Source organism: Corvus moneduloides, chromosome 6 (assembly GCF_009650955.1).
Source record: "Corvus moneduloides isolate bCorMon1 chromosome 6, bCorMon1.pri, whole genome shotgun sequence".
NCBI lineage: Eukaryota > Metazoa > Chordata > Aves > Passeriformes > Corvidae > Corvus > Corvus moneduloides.
The window spans coordinates 49,322,324-49,349,969 of record NC_045481.1 but is presented as its reverse complement, the minus strand read 5'-3'; the positions used below and the strand labels follow the sequence as shown (position 1 = coordinate 49,349,969).

Here is a 27,646-nt window from a genome sequence, read left to right as displayed (position 1 = left end):
CACAAAACATGCACCAGTAAGAACTGAGAAACACAATGAGATTAAGTTTCATTTTAGATGCTACAAATGACAGCTATGGACTATGTGCCAACAGCACTCTAGTTGCCTGAGCATTTTTGGTAAAGTACTTCTATAAAGGAAGGATATACACCTTTATCCTCATGTGAGGAACTTCAAAAGAGCTGGCAATCTGCAGCATCTGCAACTGCTGATGGAAATGGAAATGTAAAGGAACAGTATCCCTACAGTCTGGAGGAAATAGAGATTAAACCCAAAAAAACCCAGAAGATACACTCATGGTTCTGGTAAGTGCTAAATTATAAACAAAAACCACAACTACAGCTGGACCTTGTCGTCACAAAACTCTACTCCAAAAGAAAAGCAAGGAAGACCTCAAGTTGTGTTTTAGGAATAGAAGAAAGGCTGATAATCTGACTGTACAAAATTAGAAAACTCCTTCGTAGTCCTTGATACTGCATTATGTACTTGATTTCTGCCTTAGTTTCTCCCAAGAACAATTTTCTTCACACTGTTTCTATGTCGTCATTCTCAGAAGATAAATTTCTTACCTTCAGAGGTAAAATCCAGATTCATCCAGGATTTGCTTAATGAACAACTTTTCCTCTTATAATGTATTAAGAATCCAGAAATAGATTTATCTGTCCCAATTTTTATTTAACACTGACTCAAGGGCCCAGTGTTAATTCTCCATTACCATAAGGAATACCAACAATTTAGCCCTGTAAATCCCATGTAGGTCTTCACCTTTCACTGCACTTTGCATATATCTGAGCCTTAGAGAACAGGCTGGGTACAACTGTCATTCTGTGCTACGTTTTTAGCTCCCCCACTCCCATTTTCATTTAGGCTCTCCTCTCTGCTCATTCTGATTTGAGGTAACCATGTCTTCTGGGTGACTTCTATAAACCCTTCAGAAACAGAATCATGCTTCCCATCCACTGCCCTTCAGGAAACGCTCTAAAGCTTAAGATCTGTTTGACCCTAGAGCTCTCCTTGCACAATAGTGACAGCTCTGACAACACAGGGAGAGAGGGAAACAAGAGAAGTGGAAGATCTAAGAAGCTGTTGCATTGAATCCTAAGAGAAATTTACCACATCCTCCCAGCTGCCTTGCAGTTAAGGAGCTTTTGCTTGGGTATTATGATTAAAGTATTAATTCCTTCAAGCCTGCCCTCTCTCCCTACAGGAGGTATATATCTTTATTAAAGCATTAGACCTACACATGTGGGTAGATTCTGACTTCAGGCTTTCAGTAATGCCACCAGTTACTTCTGAGTTCCCACCATTGCAATACGAGCAGAAGTTGGTTTTGCAGTTCAGTTATACTCTGCCTGTTTCCTGCTGGAAATGAACATCTGTGTTTCCTCCCTGGTAAACTCAGCTTTCAGCAGTCATTTCCCAGCTCTAAGAACCAGTGCTGGCCCCTCATCTGAACCCACTGGCAATTAGTGGCTTATTACTTGCTAACACTTAAAGCACAGCTCAACCACTCCTTCTACACATATAGCCTTTCCTCTGACTGCATGAAGGAACTACTCATTTTTTCTGGACCAACCTGATATGTCTCCACAATTGCAATTTCAGATAGAAGAAATTTCTGAGGAGAGGTTTCTGCTTTCTCATTCCAACAAAAAAAAAAAAATCATCTAGCTAAAACCGCTGGAATAACAGTCAAGTGCAGCAGTCATTAATCTGGATAAAGTGATTTTTCATGTAAATTGCCTCGTCCCTCCTTAAAGTTTCAGGGCCAAAAAGAAAATACATCACTGAAACAAATGGCTGCTAGGACAAATGAGCAGATTGAAATACAGAAGAGAGCAAGCAGGGCTAAGGCAAGAGCATTCAAAAAGGAACTGAGCACAGAGCTGCTTACAAAAAAGATATCCTGAAGATATTACCCTGCCAGTTTGCATATCCCTTTCATAGTTTCAAAACAAGGCAGCCTACTTCTCTGCTTTCCATATATATCCTGGAAGGAGCTTTGCCTCTGAGCTCACACACAAACTACCTTCACTTCATGAAAACATGCTTAAATTATGCAGGTTATTTTTAAGTCATTCACTTACTTGAATTTGGGCAAAAAATACCTGTCTGTTCAGGAGTCCCAAAGCCTCTGCATTCATCTAGGACTATAAATGCCCCATTTTTCTCTTAGGGAAACACAAATGTTTTTTTGCAATCAGGAACAAGATTTGAATTCAAATTGAACTGAAAGCTAGAAAACGGATCCAGAACTGCATCTCTTGACTTTCTTTATCTGACAAAGCAAATGCTCTAACAAGGTATCTTCCCTGGCCCATCCTGGCAACGCCAGGCTTTCAACTCTCAGCAGTCACTTGAACTTTAAAAAACTTCATGTAAGGGCATAGGTCCAAACATCTCCAGGTACCAAATATTAAGAGCACGTGCTCCAAGGCTTCCATTGTTTTTCCTACTGCCCACGTTGGAGATTCCTTGGGCAGCAAAAGGCAAAATGTTAGCTCAGCTGTCACTCTGAGGTACCTGCATTGCCTCTGGACTCAAAGGGCTTAGCAGGGATGACACAGCCTGTGCAGAGGCTGCTGACTGTGAGTCACACCAGCACAACAGCAGACAAGGCTTGAGCCCAGGGAAAGCAGCTCAGTAGGAGCCACGCTTTGCTGGGGTGGTGTCATTGCAAGTGGGTGACTGGAGAAAAGGCAGCAGTAGCTCAGGAGGTGGGAAATGAGAAGGACACAGGATGAGTTTGGAAAATGGGTTATGCAAGCAGGAGCAATGGAAACAGCAATCGGCAGTGAGTGGGAAAGAGGAGCAAGGAAAGAGGGAAAGAGTAGCAGTGAGACTTACCCAAAATAATCATCAAGAACCACTAGCCTAGCAGGTAGAGCTTCGGCCTGGGACTCAGGAAATGGGAACTTTATTCTTATAGTCTCCCCTGTGGACAAGCTGGGTTACCTTGGTTGGGGCAATTCAATGTTTTGTGCCTCAGCTTCTGTTTCTGTGACATTATCCTCTTTTTAAAGTGTTCTGATGTCAAAAGAGGAAAAGCCATATTTAAGAAGGAATAGTTATTATAATCTATCTACTCAGAATTAAGGCACCAGAGGAGAGAAACATCTCTGCATTATTTAAAAGATGCCATACTTCCTTGTCTGCAGAAGAACACAATGCCCCCGTAGGAATCCCTTTTCTTTTGTACTTTAAAGCAGAGGATTATTATGGAAAATTATTAAGCACCCACACAGTTAAAATGACAGAGCATTTTCATTACTGATTGGCAACTCCTCTGCTGCCCTAGTTTAGGTCCCACATGTCTTCATGCATTCAAATCAGTAAAAACAAAACAAAGGCTAAACTTGCTTGACATTTGCAGCCAAAACCTAAAATCTTGTCAGAATATTAAAAATCTCCCAATTCTTGGCCTCGCTTCTAAATACAAAAAAAGTAAAAACGCAGTCTGCTAGACTTAAAGGACTTAAAAGACTCCAGACCATGGAGTACTGGAACAATATTGAATTGAAACTCTGAAACTCCACTTACAAAGTCTCAATTCCTTCAAGACCTGAAGACAGAACTCCCCCCCAAGACTGCATAGTATCTGGATTATCAGGTGGTCTACAGGCAAAGCAGCCTGGAAATAGATGAGGAAGTTGGAAATGAACTGAGGGCCAACACAGGAATTGGACTTACACTCCACCCCCTCCCAACCTGCAAAGACTCATCTGGAAATGAGACAAAATCCAACATGTCACAAAATCAAAATGCCAGAGAAAAGTTTGCAAAATAAATGTCACCCCTGCATTTTCTCACCCCTCAGCCAGCTTTTATTCAGGAATGACTACTTTGTTGCTCTTGTTTCCAATCAAGCTGAAGAATGTGTTCTCCCAATACTCTAAATTTATGCTTCCTCACTCTCCCACAAGGAAACACGTGGTTCATCCAGGCCACGATTCAAATATAGAGACTATTTTCACTGCTGAATATTTTCAGTCACATACTCTATTTTGATGTTTTACAGAGGCACTGATGAGTAAAAACTGCTGCTGCATTAAAAACAGATGAATGCTGAGACAACTAACTGATGAACCTGAATGAAATGCCCAAATAGCTCAAGAATGTGCCTGACTTCAGTCGTTTAACATCTAAATGGGTTACAAAATAACAGTGGCTTTACACATGCAGTTTCTCCAAATTAACTTCAAAGGCACATATGATACAGACCTACATCTTCAGTTATATTCAGTTATATTTCCATAAAACCAAAGCATTTAAATTCAAGACTATTATTCTTTCTAACATGGAGCAAAACACGCAAGATTAGCATTTACTGGGAAATAAGAACAGCACAAAAGCTAAAGGAAAAGAACAAAGTATGTACTATCTCTCCTTTGCACGTGCATCAAGATACTGATACGTAAAAAGTTAAAGTGGCCAATTATTTTTGTGTCAGCTGGAGTTGTCAGCAAATTCCATGCAAGCGCCACTTTTCTACTGTGCACATTTTGAACCACAATCAAAACCACACAAGTGATTCTCTATCCCAGGCTGTATCCATTCCAAACCTTTGAAATTTTCAGCTAGTAGTAAATGGCATAAGCAGGACTCAAATAAAAAATACTGGAGTCCTTTTCAAGAAAATATCTAGCTAGAAGAAAAAGCATAAAACTTACCTTGCACCATAAAAATATCAACATTGCTCAGAGTGACCAAGATCTGTCATCATCTTGATTTCTAACAAAGGGAAAAAGGAACTGGAAGTCCCAAAATTACTTAAGTCTTGCTTAAATCAGATACAGAGTTCATGGAATGAAATGGAAAAAATAGTAAGTATTTGGTTAAATGCCGGACTAGATCAGAGGCCTGATCAAAATATTTCTGAGTCTGCAAGGTGAGGACAGATGTTGCTGGAGAGAGAACTGGAAATGTCAAGATGTGCTATGAGTGAGAAAAAACCCAAACATTGCAAGTCAACAATTCACATTATTATAAATAAACAGTGGAAGAGGGGTACCAATATCATCCATGAAATAGAATAGTTTGTCTCTCATCTCACTCCCACCACACCGGCAGGCTGGAATGCTGTTACGCCATGAGATTATTCCATCTTCAGGAGCTGTATTTTAGCTGTCTGCCCCCTCCTTTTCCCTATGTTTTAGCTGACTGTATCAGGCTCTCTATTGCCATTCATTTAAATATTTTTCCATGGTCACCATTCTCTAGTACATTCAACTGCTCTCCTTCATCAGTTTTCCATCCTCATCTCTAACTCTCACATCTCTAAGACTCAAAACACGCCATAAAAAGCACAATCAAATCACCTTCTCCCTCCCGCTCTCCCCACAATTTCTCTTTGCTCAAAATATGTAGCTGAACAAAAGCTCCTGCCAAGCATTTAGAAGTGACCTTTGTGGTGACTGCAGATGGCAAGACTAGTTAGACACCAAAAGGATGGCCAAGATGCAGATAGAGAAGTCAGTGTCATGTAAGAAGTGGTGACTGGGCAAACCATCTTTCATCTTTCAAATGAACATACTCAAATACAGGGCCTGGCACGCTGAGCACAAAAGCATCAGGTCACTCAGAATGCCACACCGAGTCAAATAACACCAGTGACCACCAAGTGGCCCAAAAAAATCCCCCAGGAGACAGAAACTTCTGACACAATACACACATCATCCTACCAACATTCTTCAAAATGGAACAGGAGTGTGTTGCACAGGTGCACGTGGAGGTTGCATGAGTAACAACTGCAGATCTCTTAGGACTTCAAATAACAGAAAGGCACACAATAGCTTTCTTCTCCTCCTCCCCCTCCTCCACCCAAGGGCCTAAAAATTCTCTGGACTTAAGGTCAACAGTTCACAACTTGTTCTCCCTCATTAATGTCAGCTCACTGGCAGGTTTGCTTAACTTCAGAAAATGGGAGGGGAGAGCAGCTGCACAGATATTTGCTTAACTTGTTCCAGTGTCTTTTTGTAAATATATAGATATATATTAGAAACTTTATTTCCATTTGAACCTGAAAGCAGAATGCTTATGTAACAGGCTTCTTGCTTTGCTTAACACAGAAGACCTGTTAAAGAACTCTATGAACCACAGCACTGGGTCTGCATTTTGCTTTGCAGAGACTGACCTTCTCCATCAGGATGGCAACAGGCAACAGTCATAAGCTCTGAACACCAGCATGGAAAGGTGTTTTCTTCCACTTTTCACTGTGTGCTCCCTTCCTCACAGAGAAAGCCATAGCTGATTTTGTACAGTGCTTTATTCTGCAAACAAAGCCACTGGCATACAAAACAGGGCATTCTCTTCTGAAAGAATGAGCAGCAACTTGGTTAAGACATTCAGCCACGTACCTTCTACAATGAATTCTATTCATTCTCTGCACTACAGCAGCACCTAGAAGCCCTGACTGACGACAAAGCACTCACTACGTCAAGACAAGTTATTACTTCCCAAAGTTTTCAAGCTATATAGGCACAACAAAGGAGAGAAAAATGCAGTTCTTGCCTTTCAAAGATGAAGATCAGATGCAGATATGAAACACCAGATCAGGACCAGGAACGAACTGACGTACTCCTTTCTTTCCTCACCTTATCACCCCAAATCATTCTTTGTGTTCCAAAAGTGTGTTCGTGTTACAGGCATGAAAAAATAGAAAAACATTTCAAATATCTAATTCACATTTATTTGTTACATAACTTGTTGGACTCCTCTGCAATGAACTGCAGCAACAGCACACGCAGTCAAAACATGTCCAGTCCAGTAAACCTCATGTAAGGCACATATTGGCTGTGATTAATCAAGGAACAGACTTATTTAGAGGAGATAATTACTGAAACAAGAGAACATGTTTATTTGGTACACAGATTTTGCAGAAATCCAAAGCAGAAACCTTAGACAGAACTGTCAAAGAAAGCATGAGAAACTGTTCAGTTCATATAATAGAGAAGCTTTGGTATCCAGAAAGTGGCATTGAGAACAGCCAATAAATAGCAACTTAGATAATTAAAAGTGCAAGAGGTCGCAGCATGGAACAGTATATTGCCATGGATTAAACAAAAACCCACTTTACAATAGAAATCTCAATTCTACACTTTTTGCAGAGGTCCCATTTGATTATTCTTTTGGTACCTGTAATAGTTAAAATCAGCTTCACAGTCTGCTCAAGTTTCTCATCCATTGAATAGAAAAATAAAACACTTTTGAAAATGAAGCCGAGAACTATAACTGCTGTAAAACCAAGGGTGAAAAAACCCCTGCAGCCCATATTATCACCTTAATTCCTTCCCTTTCATGTGTAAGCTGATACATCATTAGAAAGTCTTCTTGTCCTATTTCCTAAGAGCCTTCCTCTGAGCATTTTGTAATTCTGTAAGGCCTCTTTCCTGGCAAGCCTGCTTTAAAAATTAAACCCCTGTTTAGCAACAGTAGGTCTCGTTAAAAGGGGCATTTACCACACAGTAGAATTCTCTATATTTAGAACTTGAAATACATTGAATACCACAGCAAATATAAGTATTGTGGGTGGTAAACATCCAGTTTAACGACATCCACTGTATTTGTGTGGAAAAAAACAGTTTTATAAATAGCTTCCAAAATCTTGCTCAACACAGGCAGCTAATAATATCCAAAGACATCTCATTTTACACTTTTTCCTTTCTCCTACCAAAACAAGTGATAGGCCTATGTTCTCTGTCAAGCCCCCACCTGGAACAAGTACTGTGGGCATGCTGTGAACAGCAACTCAGCTGGGCTGCAAAACAGAAGTGAGAACTAACCTGAAATTATCAGGAGCATTCTGGTCTGCCTTTTAGGCTGGAGAACTTGTAAAATCTTTCTGGTTAGATTTTGATGTCTTCCTATTCCAAGGCAGCTGGAAACACAGGAGCTGCATTGGATCAAGCTGTCCTCAACAGCTACAACTGACTTATGCCCTTTGATAAGAACTTTTTGATTGTTTCCAATAGCTCTTAGAAGTTTTCCTTCTCTAAACAGTAGCTTCAGAAACTTCAGATTTGGTTTGCAAGTTAATGACAATTCATGCAGATCTGCATCCCTGTAAATCTATAATAAACTGATGTCTGGCACAGAACGTAATCCATGAGAAATACTGCTCCTTTCACACTTTAATCAAGATAAAGCTAGTTCAAAAGGGCCTCATTTTCCTCTTTTGCCAGCCTTCTAAATGATATTGCTTTCTTTTTCTTTTAATCCTAATCTTCTGCTTAAAATGTGTGTATGCATCTAGTCATGTTCACTTTGTGAAACAAACAATTTTCTGAGCTGCTGGGAGCTCACAACTCCAGTAGAAGTTGGCAGGTGCAACACATCATGATGTAAAGACACAATAACAAAAGACCACCTTCTCAGACCACTTCTTCAGACCGAACTTATACACCATTAAGCCATTAATCAGTCGGTTTCTTCCTCAAAGACTTCTCAGAAGAACAAGAAAATGTAAATCTGTCTTCAGTTGTATTGCATCAAGGCAGAATTGTATGTCTGTAATTCTATCTGTGGGTAAGAAAGTCGATTCCTGTGGCGAGAGCAAAGGAAACAATTTTGAAGATATTACAGCTTTTTATGCACAGTTGTTCCTTTTGGATTTAGGAAAAACATCTGCACTTTCCAACTACCGTGTTAATCATGGGCAGTTCTCTTGTAGCACTTCTGAGCTACACAATCCAAAGATGTCCACCCACATCCATGATGTTATGATTCCAGGTGTGCTGGGCCTACTGTGGAGTTTGACAGAGAGCCATGGAGTGTCCTGCCCCACATCCAATCAAGATCTGTTTTGCACAGCCAAGAGCTCTGACTGGCTTTGGGACACGAACGTTTGCTTCTGTTCCATCGCCACACATCCCGTGTTCGTTCCATCCCCAAGAGAAGCACTGGCCACCTGAAAGAGAGGACAGAAAATACAGGATAAAGACCACAAAACCACAACAGCTTCAGTTAGTTTTAAGGAGCAGATTTGTCAAGTCATCTCCTATTTAGGTTCTAAGAAATTCTGCTAAGGTAGGAAAAATGTTCTGGTTCTCTTGAAGATGTAAATAAACCCAAATGAATGATTCTCCATCCTGTTCCATATTGTTAGCAACAGAAGCGATCAAAATAACAAAGACATTTGAAAATCACTCAGTAAGTACATAGTTCAGTATTTATGCAGAGCCCACAGAAATCTCTCTGCATTTTAAGATCCCTCCCTGAAATGATGTGGAATCCCTGTCTTTCAAGTTTCCCGTAGTAAGCAGAAGTGTGATAAATCAAGAGCAGTGACTTTAATCATTCACAGCATGATCTACAGGGTTGGGGAACACAGAGTCATAGTTCAGCCAAATTGCATTTCATTCCTAGCTTCAAGTTCACGTCACCTTTTTCCTTTAAATCCTTTAAGTCTTCAACAGCCTGCCTTATTCTTAACCATCCTACCTCTTCTGCTTGCTTTGACATCATTTCACTGCTTTTATTATTCTTATTTTCCCTCATTATTATTTATTTTTGTAAGATCTACTCTTTTATATCCCAAATAACGATTCATGTATTATTATTACCCCATAGTACTCTTTTTGGAAGCACAGTATGCAAATCTTATTCTATAAATGGCTGGCATAATAAAAAATCCACCAAAACCTCCTTATTCTGAACTACAAGTGCTATTTCTTCCCTATTTTCTATTCTTTATTTGGCTGCCAGAGACTGTGTCTGTGACTTACTGTACTAAAAAAGAAAGCCATCCTGCCATATTATCATGTTTGTGATGCCACTGTTATTTTTGAAAAGCAGCAGGTATTAACAGCATGAAGTAGCATTCTGGATTCCAAATAATGAGAAGAAAAGTGCCAAAATTCACAAAATCTAATCCCAGTCACAATTTTAGTTTTCAAAATTCAGAAACAATTTATTGCAAATTATTAGTACATTGAAGTTCCCCTCTTCTGCAATGCAGTATAAACATTACTGAGGCCAGATGTAACTAAACAATGGCATTTCATTTTCCTGACAATCTTTAAGGCAATGGAACACAACAGAGCACCACCAGAACATCACAGCAGCCAAGGCACACCTCACCTGAAACAGCAGCTCTGTTACTCTTATCTCAGGAGGCACCAGATGTTCTCGTGACTGTGCGTGTGCAATACTGACAGCCCAAGCTACATCCCAAATGCACGCACATGTGCTGCCAAAAAGTGCCAAAAACTGCACGTGCAACATAGCCCATTTAAGTATCAACAGATCGCCCTACTGGTTAATGGGATTTTTCTTTTTGGTAAGGTTCCAGGTAAAAATGTTTATGTAAATATTAAAAAGCAGAAAAAAGACACCCCAAGCCCATACCAGAGACACATCACAGACTAATTAATTATTCAAGGAAGCTGCACCTAAGAAAAGACATTTTTTTGCACAGTTAATATGTGAACCCAGCTTACGAGTTTAATGAAAAGAGAATATAACATGCCCTAACATTAGTAAGATGACTTTGGCAACTTTTTGTTCCTAGACACCAGCAATTGCTATAACAACTTACATGCTTCTGTGAAGACTCACTATATCTGTTTAAACGGTTTCTTATTGCTTTTTTTATCCTGTCCCATCAGGACAAGAGAGAGGAAACCAGAAATCTTCTGGTCACTTTGTATTACAAACTCAGTGGAACACTAATGGTATAATAAATAGTCAAAGAAACAGTGCATTAGGATATTAACCTCTCAAATTGATACACATATCTAGTGAAAACATCTTTTGAAAATACATAATAGAAAAATTTACAACCTAGGAACCCCCCAGAGAAGAACACCTTCCCTAAAATAAGGATTGTGGAGTCTTTTCCAGCCTTTACTTCTCCAAGCATGTAGAAAGGCCACCAAAATAGATTTTTCTATGTGATTCCAGTGATCTCTAAGGTTACTGAAATGGGACAAGAGTGAAAACTGGCAAAAGAAAAGTAGAAAGTAAGTATGATTTATGAATGGTCTTATACGAAAACACCTTGTACATCCATGGAGAGCTGACAGAAATCTGAAGAGATGAAAGGGCAGCTGATGGATATGGAATTACAGGCCACAAAAATGTTTCTCATCACCATCAAGTCAGAATCAGGAAAGCTAAAAGGCAGAGAATTTTTACTGTGAAAATGAAAAGTGTACAGTATCACATCTGCCTGTAGAAGATTCGGTGAAAGGTTTGTACATAGAAATCGCCAAATGCTTGACTTGTGTCAGAGAGCAGAATTTGCAGAACACCAAGCCTGTTTTTTTGGCAGTAATATATTAACAAAACTTGGAGGAGAGCTGGGTAAAATGAGTGTGGTGAAAGTGACCAGGAGGGAACAAGCAGCTATGTGAACCACTGGCACAGAAGTCAAAGTCAGTGAAGATCAAAGGTAATGAAGCATCTATTTGAAAAATTACACATGTTACATCTGCAGAGTTAAAGGCAGACCCTACAAAGAACTAATGGCTAGCCTCTGGACAAAGGGCACCATTTCATGGTTTTTTCCTTCTCCCACATTCCCCTCCCCCCCCCTTTTTTTTTTTGCTTGTTTTCTTTCTGATTGCTTCTATTCCCAGTTTATTGCTGATAAAAACACAGAACCAGCAGCCCTACATGCCTTCAGAAGAAAATTCAGTTTCCATGTCTGTGCCAGACCTTCCCAGGATGAAAGAGCATTAGAATGATGTCTATTAACACAGCTACAAATTGCTTCTAACAAAATTTAGAACAAGCATTCTTGCATGTTCTCAAAGCAAATGGTTTGTGTTTGGTGAGGTGAGGGAAGGTTACTCCTTCTTACTGGTTAAGTGAAACCATGTAAGATGTTGCATTTACCTTCTCCCTTTCAAAACATAAGTACTCAAAGTACAAATCAAACCCACAGAACTCACATGGCAACACAGCATAATCCCAAGGGAATTTCAGTTACGTTCACAGTCACACTAATCAAAGTTTAGAGTAATGCTATGCAGGACTTTTCCAAAAACATTAAATATGTAAGACATAGGGACAACAAAATCCTTAACAAATCTATTTTGGTCAAACAACATAAGAAGGGGCTACTGCCCTTCTTCTGTCTGCAATAATTATCCAGGCTTTTTTCAAGGTAACTGAAGACAACAGCAATCTACAGGTTCATTAAACTGGAGAAAAGTATTTCTAGGTAAAATAAAGCTGCAGCATACTGGACAGGATTCTGGAGAAAGAAGAGAATTTAGAGTCGCTCCTTATTGCTGAGTGCAATCTTCAGATGGAAGAATCGATGTTAGCAAGTAAGATGCTCTGGGTGAGATTCACTGCACTTAACTTCAGCCACCTAAAAATTCAAGCAACTTAGCCATAGATCATTATCCTCTGTATCCTCAAGAGCCAATGGAGACATCTGCATCTCTCCACCAGACAGAGAGATTCATCTTCTCCAAACACTGGTGTGAAAATCAAGTCTGTCTCACTTTGGTGACAATAAAGGGAGACCAAGTGATTGCCCTAGCCTTGGCATATCAGTTTTATGCAGCTGAAGAGAGGTTATATTAAATCACATCTTTACAACTGGTCTGAAGGCAAAGCAAGGAAAACTGGAAACAAGGAAGCTGCAAATATCACTGCAGCCTAGCTTCAGGCTACAAACAGTCTGCTTCTAAACCAGCCTGCGCCCTGGAGGCTTATCACTGAAATCTTTAGAAACTCCTCTTTTCTGTTTCTCCTCTCCCATTCTTTCAACCAGCAAACAAACAGAAGTTGGCCTTAAAGACAAGCCAAGTATCTTGAAGCCAAGCTATTCAAGAGACAGCTTCACATTTTAGGGAAATGTTAAAATGTTTTAGAACAGCTCTATTATATTGGCTTGGTGCTCTTACCAATACTCCACAATACTTCAAATTATTACTTCTTTTTGACCTTAAATTGGTGCTACTCTACTCTTTTGTTATAGACAAAGTTACAGTAGGCAGGAGATCAGCTCAGAAAAAGTCACAAGTCTTTAAACAGCATCAGGGCTGGACCACAAACAAAATTCAGGTGTCTCAGCCACCCTCCCTTGATTACATGAAAGCCTTCAAAACCTCAAAAGGAACAGTGTCACATTACACAGAAGGAGATTTTGTCTATACTTCTCCCAGGAAGTTGCAAAACACAAATGAATAAGTTTTCCTGTTTTTTCAGGCCATCTGGTGGTTCAGGGTGTCACATAAAATAAAAGGCAGTAAGCATCCCTCTAAACTTTTGTATTTTTAATAGCAACAAGCCTGCCATTAGTGCAAAAGATCTGCAATTTTAAATTGTAAGAAACAGGATTGATATAAATTGTTTTCTGCAGAAAAACATGGAAATGTGTTAGTAACTAAAAGGGAAGTCTAGGCATTGTGCAAAATCTCATTAACGGCAAAGCTTGGAATGTATGATGACACCATCTCAAGACACTGTGGTACCTCCAAAACTAGGAAAGAACTGTGAGACCCACATTTAGTTTTTCTTATGGAGCCACATTTTCAAGGAGCAAGCTGTCGTGTGCTCCAGGCAGCCCATCCAATTGCTGTTCAACCCTCAGAAATGTGTGCCTGGCTTGCAAGTGAGTAAGCTGGATAAAAATCAGACACATTGCAGTGCTAACACAATATACAGGTAAGAAACACCACACATTTTTGATACTAAGTACAAAGCCACGGTGCTAAAGGCATGCTGATTTCAAAGTCAGCCTCCAGTCAACAACCTGCCCTCGCTCCACCTTTACATCATTAGTAGCTCTCCTCAGGCTGTGGACCTAAACCACTCGGTCCCTTCCTCAGCAGTGGTTTTACACAAGTGAAAAGTCAGCTGGCTTCAGGTCATGCCTCTGTGGTTCACCCTGGTGCCTGGAAAGAACAACTTTCAATGTCCTCAAACAATTCATCATAACAAAGGAACAAAGCCTACACTATGAGGACATCTCTGACTTGGTGCTCTAAACTAGTATCTTATGTGAACTATTATTTTTTCCCAGCAGAAGCACTGTTTGTTAGTAGGACCATCTCTCTGGCTAGGTTTGTATCTTGTGTAATACAGCAGGGACTTCAAACTGGGTCAGGGCCTCAAGGCCAACTGCCAGAATATCCAATTACAATCCATAACCACCTATTGAAGAGAGTCAGAAAATCAAATGGAGAATACAATATGCCTGGTATGGGCTTAGGCATGTGCAGTACTGCAAAATGCAGCAATAAGGCTACACATCTCCTTTGCAATTAATTTCAGTTGGGAAAGTCTAATTTCTAGTTCGTGCCTCAATATCAGTGTCTATCCCACAAACTGCAAACACAAGACAGTACAAAGCACATCTAATCTTTTCTGTTCTCGTTTCCACAGTATATAAGCAGCCAAGAGTTACAAAATGGGAAGGGGAAGGAATCATGTTTATGATAAGATCATTTCTAAGGGCAATGTAGCACATCTGCCACAGCCTGAAAACTGTACCTGGAGAAGGAGCCCCACACACAGCAATGCAGAGAAGTGGGGAAATACACAGTAAGATGTTACTTAGCAAAAAAAGCCGTAGCAGATCCATGCAAACATGCTGTGCATTTTCCTGTGCACTGTTTTTAGCACCAGGCAAATAACTGAGCCCACCCCTAGAGGAAGTGCTATCTTGCCAAATTACAATGACAATAGAAATTTCATTCTGTTCTCAGAGGGCACTTCAAAGCAGGAGCTGAATGGTTCACTGCACAAATTAGTATGTATCTATTTGAAAGAATCACTCCACATTACATCAAATAAACAGTTTAGGTTACCACTCAGGCTAGTTTATGATAGAATTTATTTTTTCCTTCTCAGTTATGCATTGTCATTTTGAAGCCAAAAAAAAAAAAAAAGAGGAGGAAGAAATTCAGAAAACTGTATGCTAGGATTTAAAATCAACAGACTTGCAACTCCAGATTTCTTGGCTGCCCCACCCTTGTAGTTTTTGTGGTGGAACTGAAGCCCTGTAAGATGGAGATGGTTGCTTTGCTGTGTGTAGGTAGCAAGGACAGAAATCTACTGCAAGGATTATCTGTTCACATTTCTGTTTCCATGGGGAAACATGAATGGTACTAACTATGTCTAAAGCTCACAGGTGCTGCACAAGCTTTTTCTTTTGGTTTGACTCAAAACTGTCAATTCCTTCCCAACAGGAAAGCATCTCCAACTCAACACAGAACAAAACCTGGGCTCACGACTTTGTGCAAGACTGAACGTAACTGGTCCACTGACAATACATGAGGATTATATCATACACGAAGCAGCTGCAGTGCAGAGAGGATTAAGCATTAAAGATGCTTTTTTTTACACCTGTAGAAGACAAGAAAATCTTTGAATTTTGCTCGCTTAAGTACAGGACAAAAACAACTGACAGAAATTAATTAATGGAGAGATTTGTCTTGAGGCTCTGACCGTGGCACTAATGTCTGTTCCATCAGGATATCAGACATGGCAGAGAGTGACATTCATTCAGAACTTACATCCCTGCCTCTCCCAGTGACAGGCATTCAATATGTCACAGTGCTTTAACTTTGTATGACCAGAACTAGACAATCACAATCTCATCACAGAGCCAGAGACTGCAGTCTCATGACCCTCTGTACTATGTGAAACAGAACATGCAGAAAATACCTTATACCTATATGCTTAGTAAGAGGTCATCCACTCAAGGCAGAATGTCAGAGCTCATCTAGAAGAGTGCGAGTCATTCAAGTGTCCCATGGGACCATACGGTGCCGTGGCCATTTGTGCCCATGAGTTCCGGGCAGTAAAGCATTACCATTTCAAATTTGCACGCACTTCAAACTGACGTAAGTGATGACACAAAGAAAAGGAGGGGACAGCTGTGATTCATCTGACCTACAACATTACCTCCAAGACCTAGAACTGAAGGGCATCTTCAGCACAGGCCGAGGAAAAGTCATAGATGAAAGCAGAAGCAAGAATCTGAGAGCCCCCTCAAGCTGCATTCCAGTCCTACATGTAGCTTTCACAGCACTAAGCAAATCAGAGAGCAGGAGAAAGGACAGTCAGCAAGATGAGCGGGTGCATGGAGGTGAAATGGTGCTTCCTCCTACTTTGCTGGCTGAAGTCAGAAACAAGAGACCCCACTGGGCTCTCAGGATCTCTCTCATCAAGGAAGACCAGCTGGGTTGGAAAAGGATATTTTGGAAATGCTTTGGTGCTTAACATATTTCATAAGGCAACCCTTTGTAGAACACTGGTCTATTTACAAGCATGAGCTTTACGGCGATCACACAGACCAGGCTATAGATGACTGTCAGTCCTTGGCATCTTATAAAAAACACTTATGATATAGCAAAAGCTGAAGAGATAGTCCAAATGGTCACATTAACCTGCAGTTTCTTCTCTTCTGACTGCTGTTCTCTTCCTCTGAAGGGCTGTTTGCACTGAACACAAGTGAGCGTTCTGGGATTTATCTCTGAAGGTGTCCTTTTCTGCAGAATACAATTCTCCAACTCAGAACCAAGAATTGAAATGTGTAAACCTTCCACATGGACATCTTGTGTAAAATAGCTTTGTGTTAAAATGGGCTTTAGTTTGAACTTTTCCCCTTTCATTTTCCTTTAGCAATTGCAAGGCTGCATTTTGGTCAAGTTTCAAGACACACAACATGAATGTGCATTACTGTTGAGTGAAGTCTAAAAAAAATGCTTGTTGATATTAAACAAGTGAGGGCTTTTTCCCCCCATGCTTAACAAGTAATCTGAGATCAATTCCAGCAGTCATAAGCTAAAGTGTTAGAAATGCAAAGAGAAAAATCAAGGAGACAAGTGGTGACTGAGTTTCCATCTTACTGATTGAACTGGTAGATTTTCTCACAGCTACGCAAACATCGCCACACAACAAAAGCAGTTGCAGCTCAGCAGTGATGGTATTAGGATGCCTTATTTTGCAAAGTTCCAAGCTGTAATCTTGGTGTATGACAATGGTTCAGATGATGGCACCCCTGCAAGTGTCACAGTGCAGCCGTAACAGTGACAGCACTGTAATACACGTGCGCTGCAAGAGCTTTAAAATACCTAGCCTTATGCAAGCTATAGCATAGCTGTAGTCAGAGAGAGTTCGGGGTGAACTAACCCTCCTTTCTGGGCAGGATTTGTGGATTACAAGTTTCCTCTGTGCTGCAACTGTTGTACTTGAGTTAACCCACTTGTACCCAGTTTAAGTGTGCCTACACCACACTGTACTGTAGTGCAAGCGCACATCCAATAAAACTCCTGTGGGTCATGTGCCTTGTCTTGTCTGCCTGTCTCAGTCTGTGCCTATTGTTACAGAGACTTTTATACTCATCACTGTGACTCTAGATCTACTCAGATAAAACAAGGGCTGGGTCATTTGAGCACCTGGGAAAAGAGTAAAAAGTGAACACCTTGGTAACATCCCCACGTTAACACTGACGCCACTCACAGCCACCATTCCCCTCTGTCTCATACAATATAGTTCTGTGAACTAATAGGACCCTTTCAAAGAAGAAAACAGACAGCTGACAGAGCTGTGACAAAAGATGAAAGCAAGCAATAAAAAAAAATAGGAAAAAAAATTCCCATGATTCAGACTTCAAACACAAACCATAGAGAGGTTTACATCAAGTGTGTGCACCAAAGGCAAGTCACATTTTCTCAGAAGGGCTGATGAAACACAGTGCTCTTACCCAAGGTAGGCTGTGCAGGGCTGGGCTGGTGTTAACTTTTAATTGCAAGTGAAACTGTTGAATACTGAAGAAAAACGATTCAAAAAAACCCACAACAAAACCCCAAACTGCAAAGTATTAACACCACAAACTGCACCCTCAGTCCCATCTACATGGCTAAGCCATTAGTCTGATCTCTGCAAAGCAGGACCCAAGTGGTCTAGCTCTTCCCAAGTGGTCCAACTCTTCCCATTTCTTAAGGGCTAGGAAAAGATCAGAAACTTCAGCCATATCACTCTGTCAAGAAACTTATGCAAAGTAATGAGACAAATAATGTGTACCAGATGGGACACACAAATTTTCTTCACAGGTAATAGCTAAGAAGACCAGGACTGTAGGAATAACAACTCTATTCTTTTAACTGTACTTTCAGAGCAAGAGTTCACTAAGTGTCATATTTCACTAAGTGTTCTGGAAAAAGTAAGCAAATGGTCAATATTTGCTACACAAGAAAGAGTGGGAGAACAGGCTTTGCCAGCTATAATTAAAACCAAGTATCATACCATAAGAATTAAAAACGGTCAGGAAGAGGATCAGAGCAGACAGCCTCAAAGAAAAGTGCCCATAAGGCAGGATTGGATCAGCTTCTCCAATCATCATTTCAAAACCATACATGACTGTTGAGTGAAGTCTAGGGGAATTGCTTGTTGATATTAAGCAAAGGAAGAGTTCTGCCATCAATATGTGTTAAAAGCCAAGGCGAGTTTGCTTGGATAAGAACAGTTTCTGACATCACTTCTGGTGGAGAACAGAGATTCTGGGCAAAACATAAAGCACAGCTTGCTAACTTTTACCTTTTTTTATCTGTATGGACAAATTTTACTCTATTCTCCTTTACTTTCATTCACTGAACTATTTCATTACAAAATCCATAATTCTTGTTGGAAAACAAAGCTGTTAGATTTCAATACCAAGCTGGCAAAATACGAACACTTCAAGCAACACACAGGGCTAAAGACACCCCAGCCCTGAGTGGCACGGAGTAGATTATGGGTGTGCAAACACACCTTTTACACACTCAGGCCAGTTAGTCAGGAAATAACCCTGCTGCAGCACAGCTTCTTCACATTTCTGCCTTCACTCTCCTCTGTGGGTCAGATACCCAAAAATTTACTCTTCACATCCTTCTTGCCAAATCTTCCCCTAGAAGTGCACAAGGCAAGGAAAGAAATGCTGGCAGAATCTGGGATGCCACTGGGTGCCAAGTGACACCATTTTAATTGTTCTGACTGGGAAAGGCAAACAACATCACTGAAAAAAAATGCTCAAGGTACATTTTGGGGACACCTCACCACTGTGCCTCCATCAGTGTAAGACCTAAATTCTGAACTGGGGGTAACAGAGGGAATATATCAAGTCAGTCCTTGGAAGAAGGCAAGCGAAAAACAGTGTTCTGAGATGAAAAATTCCTGCAATCAATGTTGTGAGATATTTTCACAAAGTTTCTGCTCTGCTACATTTTTTGGGTGCTGGCAAATTAGCTGTAGTGAAAACAGCATTCACGCATCAGTTGCAGGGATCTGAGGTTGGAAAGTAAAATCTCGCTTTGGCACACCAACAGGGAGAACAGCTGATGGGCAGAGGGATTCGGAGGCACCACGCCAACTCCAGAAGGTCAGAGACCAGAATGGACAATGCAAGCTGGGTCCCTGAGATGCCGTTCAGCACTATCCCATCTGATCCTCTGCATAACCTCAGGGAGAACAAGAAACTAGCTGGATTGAAGACAGGAATATCTGACACCATTTTGGAAGGACTGTATCTGCTAGAGACTTGGAATATCAAAGTATTCTTCAAAATAAAAAAAAAACCAAACAAAACAAACACTTCTATCTCTGAAACAGCATTTGACCAAATTAAGAAGTCAAGAGCTTTTTTCTCCTCACTTTAGAGGAAACAGAACCATGGAAATACAGGGTCTCCATTTATTGGCCTCACTGTTCTTTCCTGTGTTGATGCAGAAAGCCAGTTTCTTTCATTTTATATTTGGCACTAGACTAATTACACAGCAGGAGCAGCTATAGAAAGCAGCCTAGAAAGAAAGGTAGACAGAAAAGAATTAGGTAGAATTTATGGCAAGATTTGGACCTATGACAAATATTTATCATTACTCACAAAGAAAAAGCAATAGCATGAAAAGCTTTTAAGTTATGTATGATAATGATACTGAGAAAATAGTGTAAAAGACCAAAACCCAATCAGCCCAAACTTCTGCTAAAACAGCAAGCTTCAGTATGCAGCAAGAAAAGCAATGGATGACATGGATGTGTGTCCACAGGACTGTGTATACAACATACAAACAAATGAACACTATACCAAGTAGTTCTCACTAACCTGCAACAGGAATATGAGAGAACCTCTATTTATTCCTTACACTGCTGGAAAATAGAACAACCAAATATGAAGATGACAAAGTCAACATTGAGATGTTTTCTTAAATAACTTTGAAATGTTTTTTTCTCTGGTTTTGTAATAACTTAAAGTCTGCTGAACACCAATCATGAAAATATTCCTTGTACAGTACAGCCAAGAGATCTTTACTCTTCAGGCTCACTTACTACAAGAACTGTAGTTCTGTTCATGGGTGAACCAAAATGCCATTCTCTTGATGCTGGAAAATGAACTCCATCTCAGCCAGACCCAGAATGGAGGCTTCTTAAATCTATTCAGGAATAGATGAAGCAAGAATAAGAATTTTAAGCATCAAATCAACCTAGCAGAAGTGATTAATGTTCCAAATTAATCTAAAGATTTAAAAACACTTGCATGCCCTAAATAAGAACCGTATCATTTTTCTTTACATTTTCTTTTTTTTTTTCTTGGGGGCTGGAGTGGGGAGGAGGTGCTTATCAGCATTTTAAAGCTCTGTAATAATTATTGACACAGAAAGGTTAAAAATAAAGACCATAATCTTTACTTTAAAATACTACAAAGGATACAAGAACCATCCAGGTCAAAGTATTTCAAGATGACCACAGCTACCCATGTGTCTTTTTTTTTTTGTCCAAAAAACCACAATTAAAAAGGATTACAACACCAGTGGCAATACTACACTAGACATTTGTGTTTCCAAAATATGTCTAAGTACATATACAGACGTATTCTACCTATAACTACAAATGGTTGCTTAACAGATTTCATGCTTTCAGACCTTACATTTGTAGCACAACACGATTTCTATCTCTGCACACATCCCTGTGGAGATGCTCACCGTTGTTTTGGAGTACCTGAGTTTCGGGACGTGGGATTCAATTTGCCTAAGCCCAAAACATCCATGGTGTATGTACCTATGCATTCACGTAGCCATCCTTCACTGAGGAACCTAAATCATCTCACACTCAAGTGACAAACAGGCAGTTTCAGAGTGGGGTTCATCTCACCCAAGACAAGTATCTGAAGTCAAAAGAATCCTTCTACCACCCTTTAACCCATCTCTTCCTCTCCACTACCTACAGATATCTGACCAGCTCAGGCATAGTTTAAAGTTAAAGCAGACAGACCTTGCCCCAGCTGCCCAGCCTAATTTGCTTTACAAACTTGCTGTCAGGAGACATCAAGCTTTTTGAAAAATAAGATGCTTCCCAGGCAAAATCAGAAACCCACTGAGATTTCAACTGTCCCCTGAATCTTTAAACAATTTTGAACATACTCATGCAACCTGATCCTCCAAAATGTCATCTATGCACAGAAAGCTCAGAATATTGTGCACCTAACAAAACCTTCTATAGCAAGATGATGAGCTCTGCATTAGGAGGCCTTTCAGTAAGCACCACGATGTGCCTTCCTAGTTTTACTGCATCTTTAGTACTTAGTTCATTCAAATATACACCAAAGGGACTTCCTAATCAACTACCTGATGGATTGTTACCAATTTCTGCATGAGAATGCCTATTATTATGGAGGAAAAACATCACAATGGAGTAATTTCTTAGGAAATGGGAATTATTCTTATGTTTAAGTAGTAGCTATTGTTTAGAACACTTTAAAGCACTGTGTTGAAATATGGTTTGAATAATTTCGGTTGCTCTGATATTCAACACCTTCTCTCCTAGCCAGCATGGCTTGCTGAAAGGTTGCTCATGGAACTGTTTACTTTCCAGCATGAAAGGTTATCCTTTTCAGAAATTTCTTAGGAAATCCTTCTAATTAATTAGTCTACAGTTCCCACAGCACTTTCTTTTTTTTTAATTAGGTGTTGTGGATTTTTTGGCTTGGTTGGGGTTTTTTTATTTGTTTTAGAAAGCTCCCGAAGCTCTCTCAGGCAGAAATATTTCTTGCTCTCTCTGCAAGAGATGCTTTTGCTACTGAGCAATTTTTTTTGCTCTCCAGGGGACAATTAAACAATGACAACATTGTATTCAGCCCAAAGCATAATTCTATTTCTGAAGGTTTCATTTGACTAACATGATACTGACCACAACTTCCCCTCTGCAAGGCAATGTAAGTCAAGTTCAGCCTCCTGTCAGCATGCACTGGCTCGACCTAAGTCCCAGGAGGTGCAAAAACTACTTAGCTGGCAATGTGATTAGGTTACCAGTTCTCCTTCAGGCTGACTACATGGATGGATTCAAAGCTGCTTCTCCAACTGGTAACCAGCAAAGGTCTTAACAGGATTTAAGAAGCAAAGGCAAGCCTTGATGGGAAAGGCAAAGGGGACCAATTGCTTATCCTTGAAATGAGAAAAGAAGCCACGAGGAAAAAGGTTTGAGTGCAACTGAAAGCAAAACCCTGAGTCATGACTAATTCCTCCATTTCCAGCTGTTTCTGATACTGATGCTTTGCTCCTTTTAGCCATGTGACTTTAAACTTTCTCATTACAGAGGGAGAATTACCCTGCACAAAGCAAAATTATCATCCTCCTTCCTGAGCTCTGAGGGGATCTGGTCAGACCTTCCTGCTGACAAATATCACAAGAAGCAGCAGACAGCAGGGGACTAAACCTGAGTGCTGCATTACTGGCTGAAGGCTACTCACTGACCATGCTCTTTCTACACTTTCCCACCTCATTTTAACTACTTTAGCTATTTTAGATTGTTATCTCTTTAGCCCAAGGGTCTACTACATGGTCTGACCTCACCTTGAGCCCATGGATGTCGTGTAATTAAAATAAATAATGAGAAACCTCTAAAAATCTCTGTTGTATTTAATCATCCATGGGGTTAGGTTCACGGTGCTCTGTAAATCTGGAACTTGAAAAAAGAAGTGAATAAAACCCTGAAGGTGTTATTTGGTTCATCTGTGTATTTAGAATACATTTGAAAAAATGAAGTCACATTTAACATGAGACATCATGCACTTAACTAACCTTTCTCAAATGGTGACTGATAAGAAACAAACCCATATTACTTTATTCAGTTATGAGAAGAACTTAAGGAAGGAATCATTAAGGCAAAGGTGACTTTTTTAGGCCTGCTTTAAAGAGTGATTTCCTGGGAAAATGCTTCTCAGTGCTTTTTTTTTTTCCATCTACAGTCCAGGAACATTTGACTATCCCAGGGAACATTTTAAAAATTCACAGTTTACAGCAGTAATTCACACAACATCCTTAAAGTAATGGCCATTCAGGACAGAGAAAAGAAAACACAGAGTGAAAGCAGAACTCAGTTAAGTAAGTTCAGTGCAGAGAAGCCACGCTGAAAGCCATCTGAGGGCTCCTGAACGCATATGGGATCTGTTGAGACAAAAAGCTATTCCTAGGTGTCAGCATTGATTTCCACATTCGTGCTGTACAGGCCCTGAGGATTAAGTTAAGCACTGAATTCCAGAGTCAGGAGAACAGCAGCATCCTGTGAGCGTGACATTTCTGCCTCTGTGGAGGGCTACGACCACAGGGCTGTAAAAGGCAACTTAGACCTTTTTTTATGGAGAAAATATCATGTATGAACTGAGATTATTTTTAATTCATTTTGGCACTTATTTCTTCTCTTGCATTTTCTGTGTCCAGTGCCTCTTTTCCCCCAAGAAGATCTCTTTTGTCCGCTCTCCCTGTTGTCCTCATCCACGCAGCATTTCTGCAGACCTCTGCGTGAAGACAGCATTAGCTGCAAGGATGTCAGTGCAACAGAGAATCTGCTCTATACCTGCTCACCAGCAGTGTCTCTTTCAATCTTTCTCTGCCAATAAAGGATTTGGGGGGATTGCAGGAGGTTTACTTTCTGAGCAGGAGGCTAAGAGCTGCACCGTGTAACTATAGCGACAACTACTGTGAAAGCTCTCGATTTTTATTGACACGCCTCGCAACACCCCATGGAAAAAAGGATACAATTAGAGAAATAGAAAATTAACCATCCTAAAGGCCAAAGGAAAATATTGTGGTGATCTGCATCTTTATGCATTGTTTAAATACTTCCTCATGGTAATTTGCTTCTTTTACTGTATAGTGGTAACATTAAAATAGCATTTTAAAATTCACAGTTTGAATGGTGATTTAAGCCTCCACAACGCCAAAACAGAAGATACACTTGCAATCAGCTCAGAAAACACTGTAGCACATTGCTGTATTTGACAAAGATTCATCACTGGGAAAATGACACTACATAAACCAAGAGAAGAATAAGGTGCACACATTTTTTCATAGAGAGTAACAAACATTTGTATATGGTTATATTGAATTATTCATCTCTTACGGACAAGACAAAAGATGCATCTTTCTAAAAGGTATTTCTCTATCCAAAGGATATGCATTTAAAAGGATTTTCCTGTGCTCACAGCAGCTGAGAACTGTGTGAAAATGATGAGATGCTTTGTCCCAGTCTTAAGAGTTCTATGACTTGATAGACAAGTTTGACATTCCAAATCCAACAGAACAGTTTCAAGCTCGCAGCAAAATATGAATATGCTGCAGTCTGAAATTGCCTCAAATATCCTGGAAAGTTACCAAATCGCTTACGCTGAGCTTGAAAATGCCACCTCTAAATGTGCTTCCAAGGCCATGATCCACAGTGCTGGAAAATTGATCCCTGCTAATGGCCACCATTTATAGCCTTAACCTTTACTACATTGCTTCGGTTCTCTCCAACAGCTTAAACAACATTAATCAAAAACACATCCAAAGATTTTAACAATTACCACCAGACCGAGAACTAGACCTGCAAAAACCTCGACCTTATTGACGGAGGGGATTTGCATGGTCGCAGGAATTGCCAGTTTTGCAGTCAAGGAATGGGACCAAAACACTTTATCCCAGTTGCCAGGTCTCATTTCCTGCTCTGCTGTCATGATTTATTTCTCTAAAAAAGCACAATAATCACAACTACTTTTATTTTAATCATCATCCAAAACAAAAATATTTAATAGCAAGGTTTAGGGAAAATAGTGAGCTGTTAATATAGCTCTTCTCAATCTAATACTCTTGCAGTACACAATGCAATCCAGGCAGCCTGGAAAGGATGAAAATGATGTGTTGCTATGGAAACAGGAAGGCACATGTTTAGGTTGTTCATCCCTGAAGAGCTGCCCCACCAATATCTTTAAAGTCTGATAATAAAATTTTAATCAACGATTAGAAGAAAGTGAATTTCACCTCCTGTTGGACACCAGAATCTTGGTTTACATGCTGTCAAGCTCTTTTAATGTTCCCTGCATCCAACTATGCCCTACAACATTAAGAATGAATTTATGCACAAACAGAATGTCAACATGCACTCTTCTAGTTCAGCTACTTAAAATTATTATTTCACACAGCAATAGATACCAGCTTCCCAATTTAAAACCCTGTGTACGCAGGAAGGTGCTTTTTAATTTATTAATTGATATGCCATACCTCCCCCTTCAAAAAAAACAAACCATACCAACTCAACAGATCAGGTCTTTGGTTATTACTGGCTTAAGACCATCAACCAGGGATACACCCATCCAGAATGGGACAGCTAGCCCAGTGCCAGTGTTGTCACTCACCAGACACCCTAAACATCTACTATTTCCTAGAAATTATAGCTTCCATCTTACCATGACATACCTGCAGACAGATCTTTCAAAATACTGGGGCTGATGAAGTAAAAATGCATTTCCAGACAGCCAAACAGAAAACAGGCCAAGTTATTTGCTGGCAAAACTCCACTTATTTCACTATTATCATAGCAGAGCATCTGGCTCCAAACATGCAGCCATTAATTATCTGTACAGTTAACTATGTCAGTACACTTCCTTGTTATTATACTGGGAAATCAATAAGGCAGACTTGGTTAACACTATTACTAATCTATTAAATCATGCTTTATAAATAACTAAGTACAATGTTAAGACTACCAGTACAGTATTAAACAGTTAACAAGCTCTGTATTCTGGGTCACAAAACAGTAAAGCAAAGCTGAAAAGACAAGAAATCCATACTGTGAACAAACAGGTGCATTTTTTTTTTAATGTAGTTGTGGTTTAACTCGGCAGGCAGGGAAACACCACAAAGCCATTCCCTCACTGCCCCCCAGTGGGATGGGAAAGCGCACTGGAAAAAGGTAAAACTTGTGGGTTGAGATAAAGACAGCTTGATAGGACAAAAAGAGGAGGAAAGAACAATAATGATAGAAGAATACACAAAAACAAGTGATGCACAATGCAACTGCTCACCACCCTCCAGCTGATGCCCAGCCAGTCCCTGAGCAGCAGCAGCTCCCCTCCCAGGTTTTTGTTCAGAATGATTCCATATGGTATGGAATATCCTTGTGGCCAGTTTGGGTTGGCTGTCCTGGCCATGTCCCCTCCCAGTTCCTTGTGTCCCCTCTCCCAGCCTACTCACAACAACTAAACCAACATTTTTCTCATCTGAAATCCAAAACACAGCACTTCACCAGCTACTAGAAGAAAATTCACTATCCCAGCTGAAACCAGGACAAGAGTCATACATTATAAATTATTATCTTAAAATTTTAATCAATTGCCATTCATATACAATATTCCTTTGTTTCAGTATTCCTGGTAGAAGGACTCCAGTGGTCCATTCAGACAAGTCATTCAGGAAGAAAACCAACTCTCAGACCTACCAACCATAAATCTTTACTTCACTGAGATCTTGAATCAGAATACTAGAAGTGCCAATGTCAGAAGAGATATGAGTGACAGAAGGAACAATATGTCCTTTAGAGAGGCCAGACTTATCTGGTTTCAGCTTCAGAGATATTGAGTAGGGGTGATTTTCCACACTCTGCTCCCAGAACACACCAGCACTTTCAAGAATATGGCAGTCTCTCTATCCTCTGTTATATTTAGGATTGAAGTTTTCTAAAAAAACCCTGACACTAATCTCCTGATCAACTGTACAAGACTTTTAAGGTGTTGGTTATTTTTAAATAAACTTGAAATACACTGATTTCCTCCAACAACACTCCCATTTCCTTTTCCTGGCTTTGTAATTAACATGAAGACATAATAACTGCAGGTACAGCCCTCCCCCAAACCAGGATCCCACTGTGTAAGCATTACGCAGTAGCTATATTTTTTCTTCCCCTAAGGTATCCACTGTGATATTTTAACAGATTTATTTGCTTACAGCTAAACAGATGATATTTACTCACATTACAAAACTCCTGTCATACAACTCCAGCATTATTTAACCACCTTCTCTTAGGAGACATACCGAGGACAGCAGGTCAGGACAGTCACACACTGTCTGGAAAGGCTCGCACAAAGTACACGCAAATTGTCCCTTCTGCAACCACGCAAAAATAACCTGAACAAAATCATTACCCAGTTTCATCAGCAGCATAATATACAACCAAATTTCTGAGTATTTTCCTAAAAAAGTACGTTCATTTACCCCTTCAGCAACAAAACCCAGGATCTCAGCAATACAGCAGTTCCCCTTGGCTCAGAAGGTCAATATGACAGTGCTTCATTCCTGTTACTTTTTAAGGGCTTGGCTGCTGCCTGGGCATCTGCACTGGCTACCAAACTATTTCTAAATGTCCTTCCATCCAGGCATCTGTCTCTCCAAAATTTTGGAGA

At 40.1% G+C, this 27,646-nt stretch overlaps 2 protein-coding genes across 9 annotated transcripts in view; one reads left to right on the top strand and one right to left on the bottom strand.

Annotated features, from left to right (window-relative positions):
• Window positions 1–17,248, top strand: part of KCNC1 (potassium voltage-gated channel subfamily C member 1) — a 125,264-nt gene extending 108,016 nt beyond the window's left edge. For both annotated transcript variants that reach the window (XM_032113606.1, XM_032113601.1), the window contains one exon: window positions 15,147–17,248. In XM_032113606.1, coding sequence (XP_031969497.1) covers window positions 15,147–15,328 — 182 coding nt within the window. In that variant the 3' untranslated portion in view covers window positions 15,329–17,248. The remainder of the gene's footprint in view (window positions 1–15,146) is intronic.
• Window positions 6,248–27,646, bottom strand: part of SERGEF (secretion regulating guanine nucleotide exchange factor) — a 142,652-nt gene continuing 121,253 nt past the window's right edge. For 3 of the 7 annotated variants that reach the window (XM_032113608.1, XM_032113610.1, XM_032113609.1), the window contains one exon: window positions 6,248–8,905. In XM_032113608.1, coding sequence (XP_031969499.1) covers window positions 8,739–8,905 — 167 coding nt within the window. In that variant the 3' untranslated portion in view covers window positions 6,248–8,738. Of the gene's footprint in view, window positions 8,906–20,265; window positions 20,370–27,646 lie in introns of all 7 variants that reach the window. The other 4 variants (XR_004241086.1, XR_004241087.1, XR_004241088.1 and 1 more) reach the window with 3 other exon arrangements.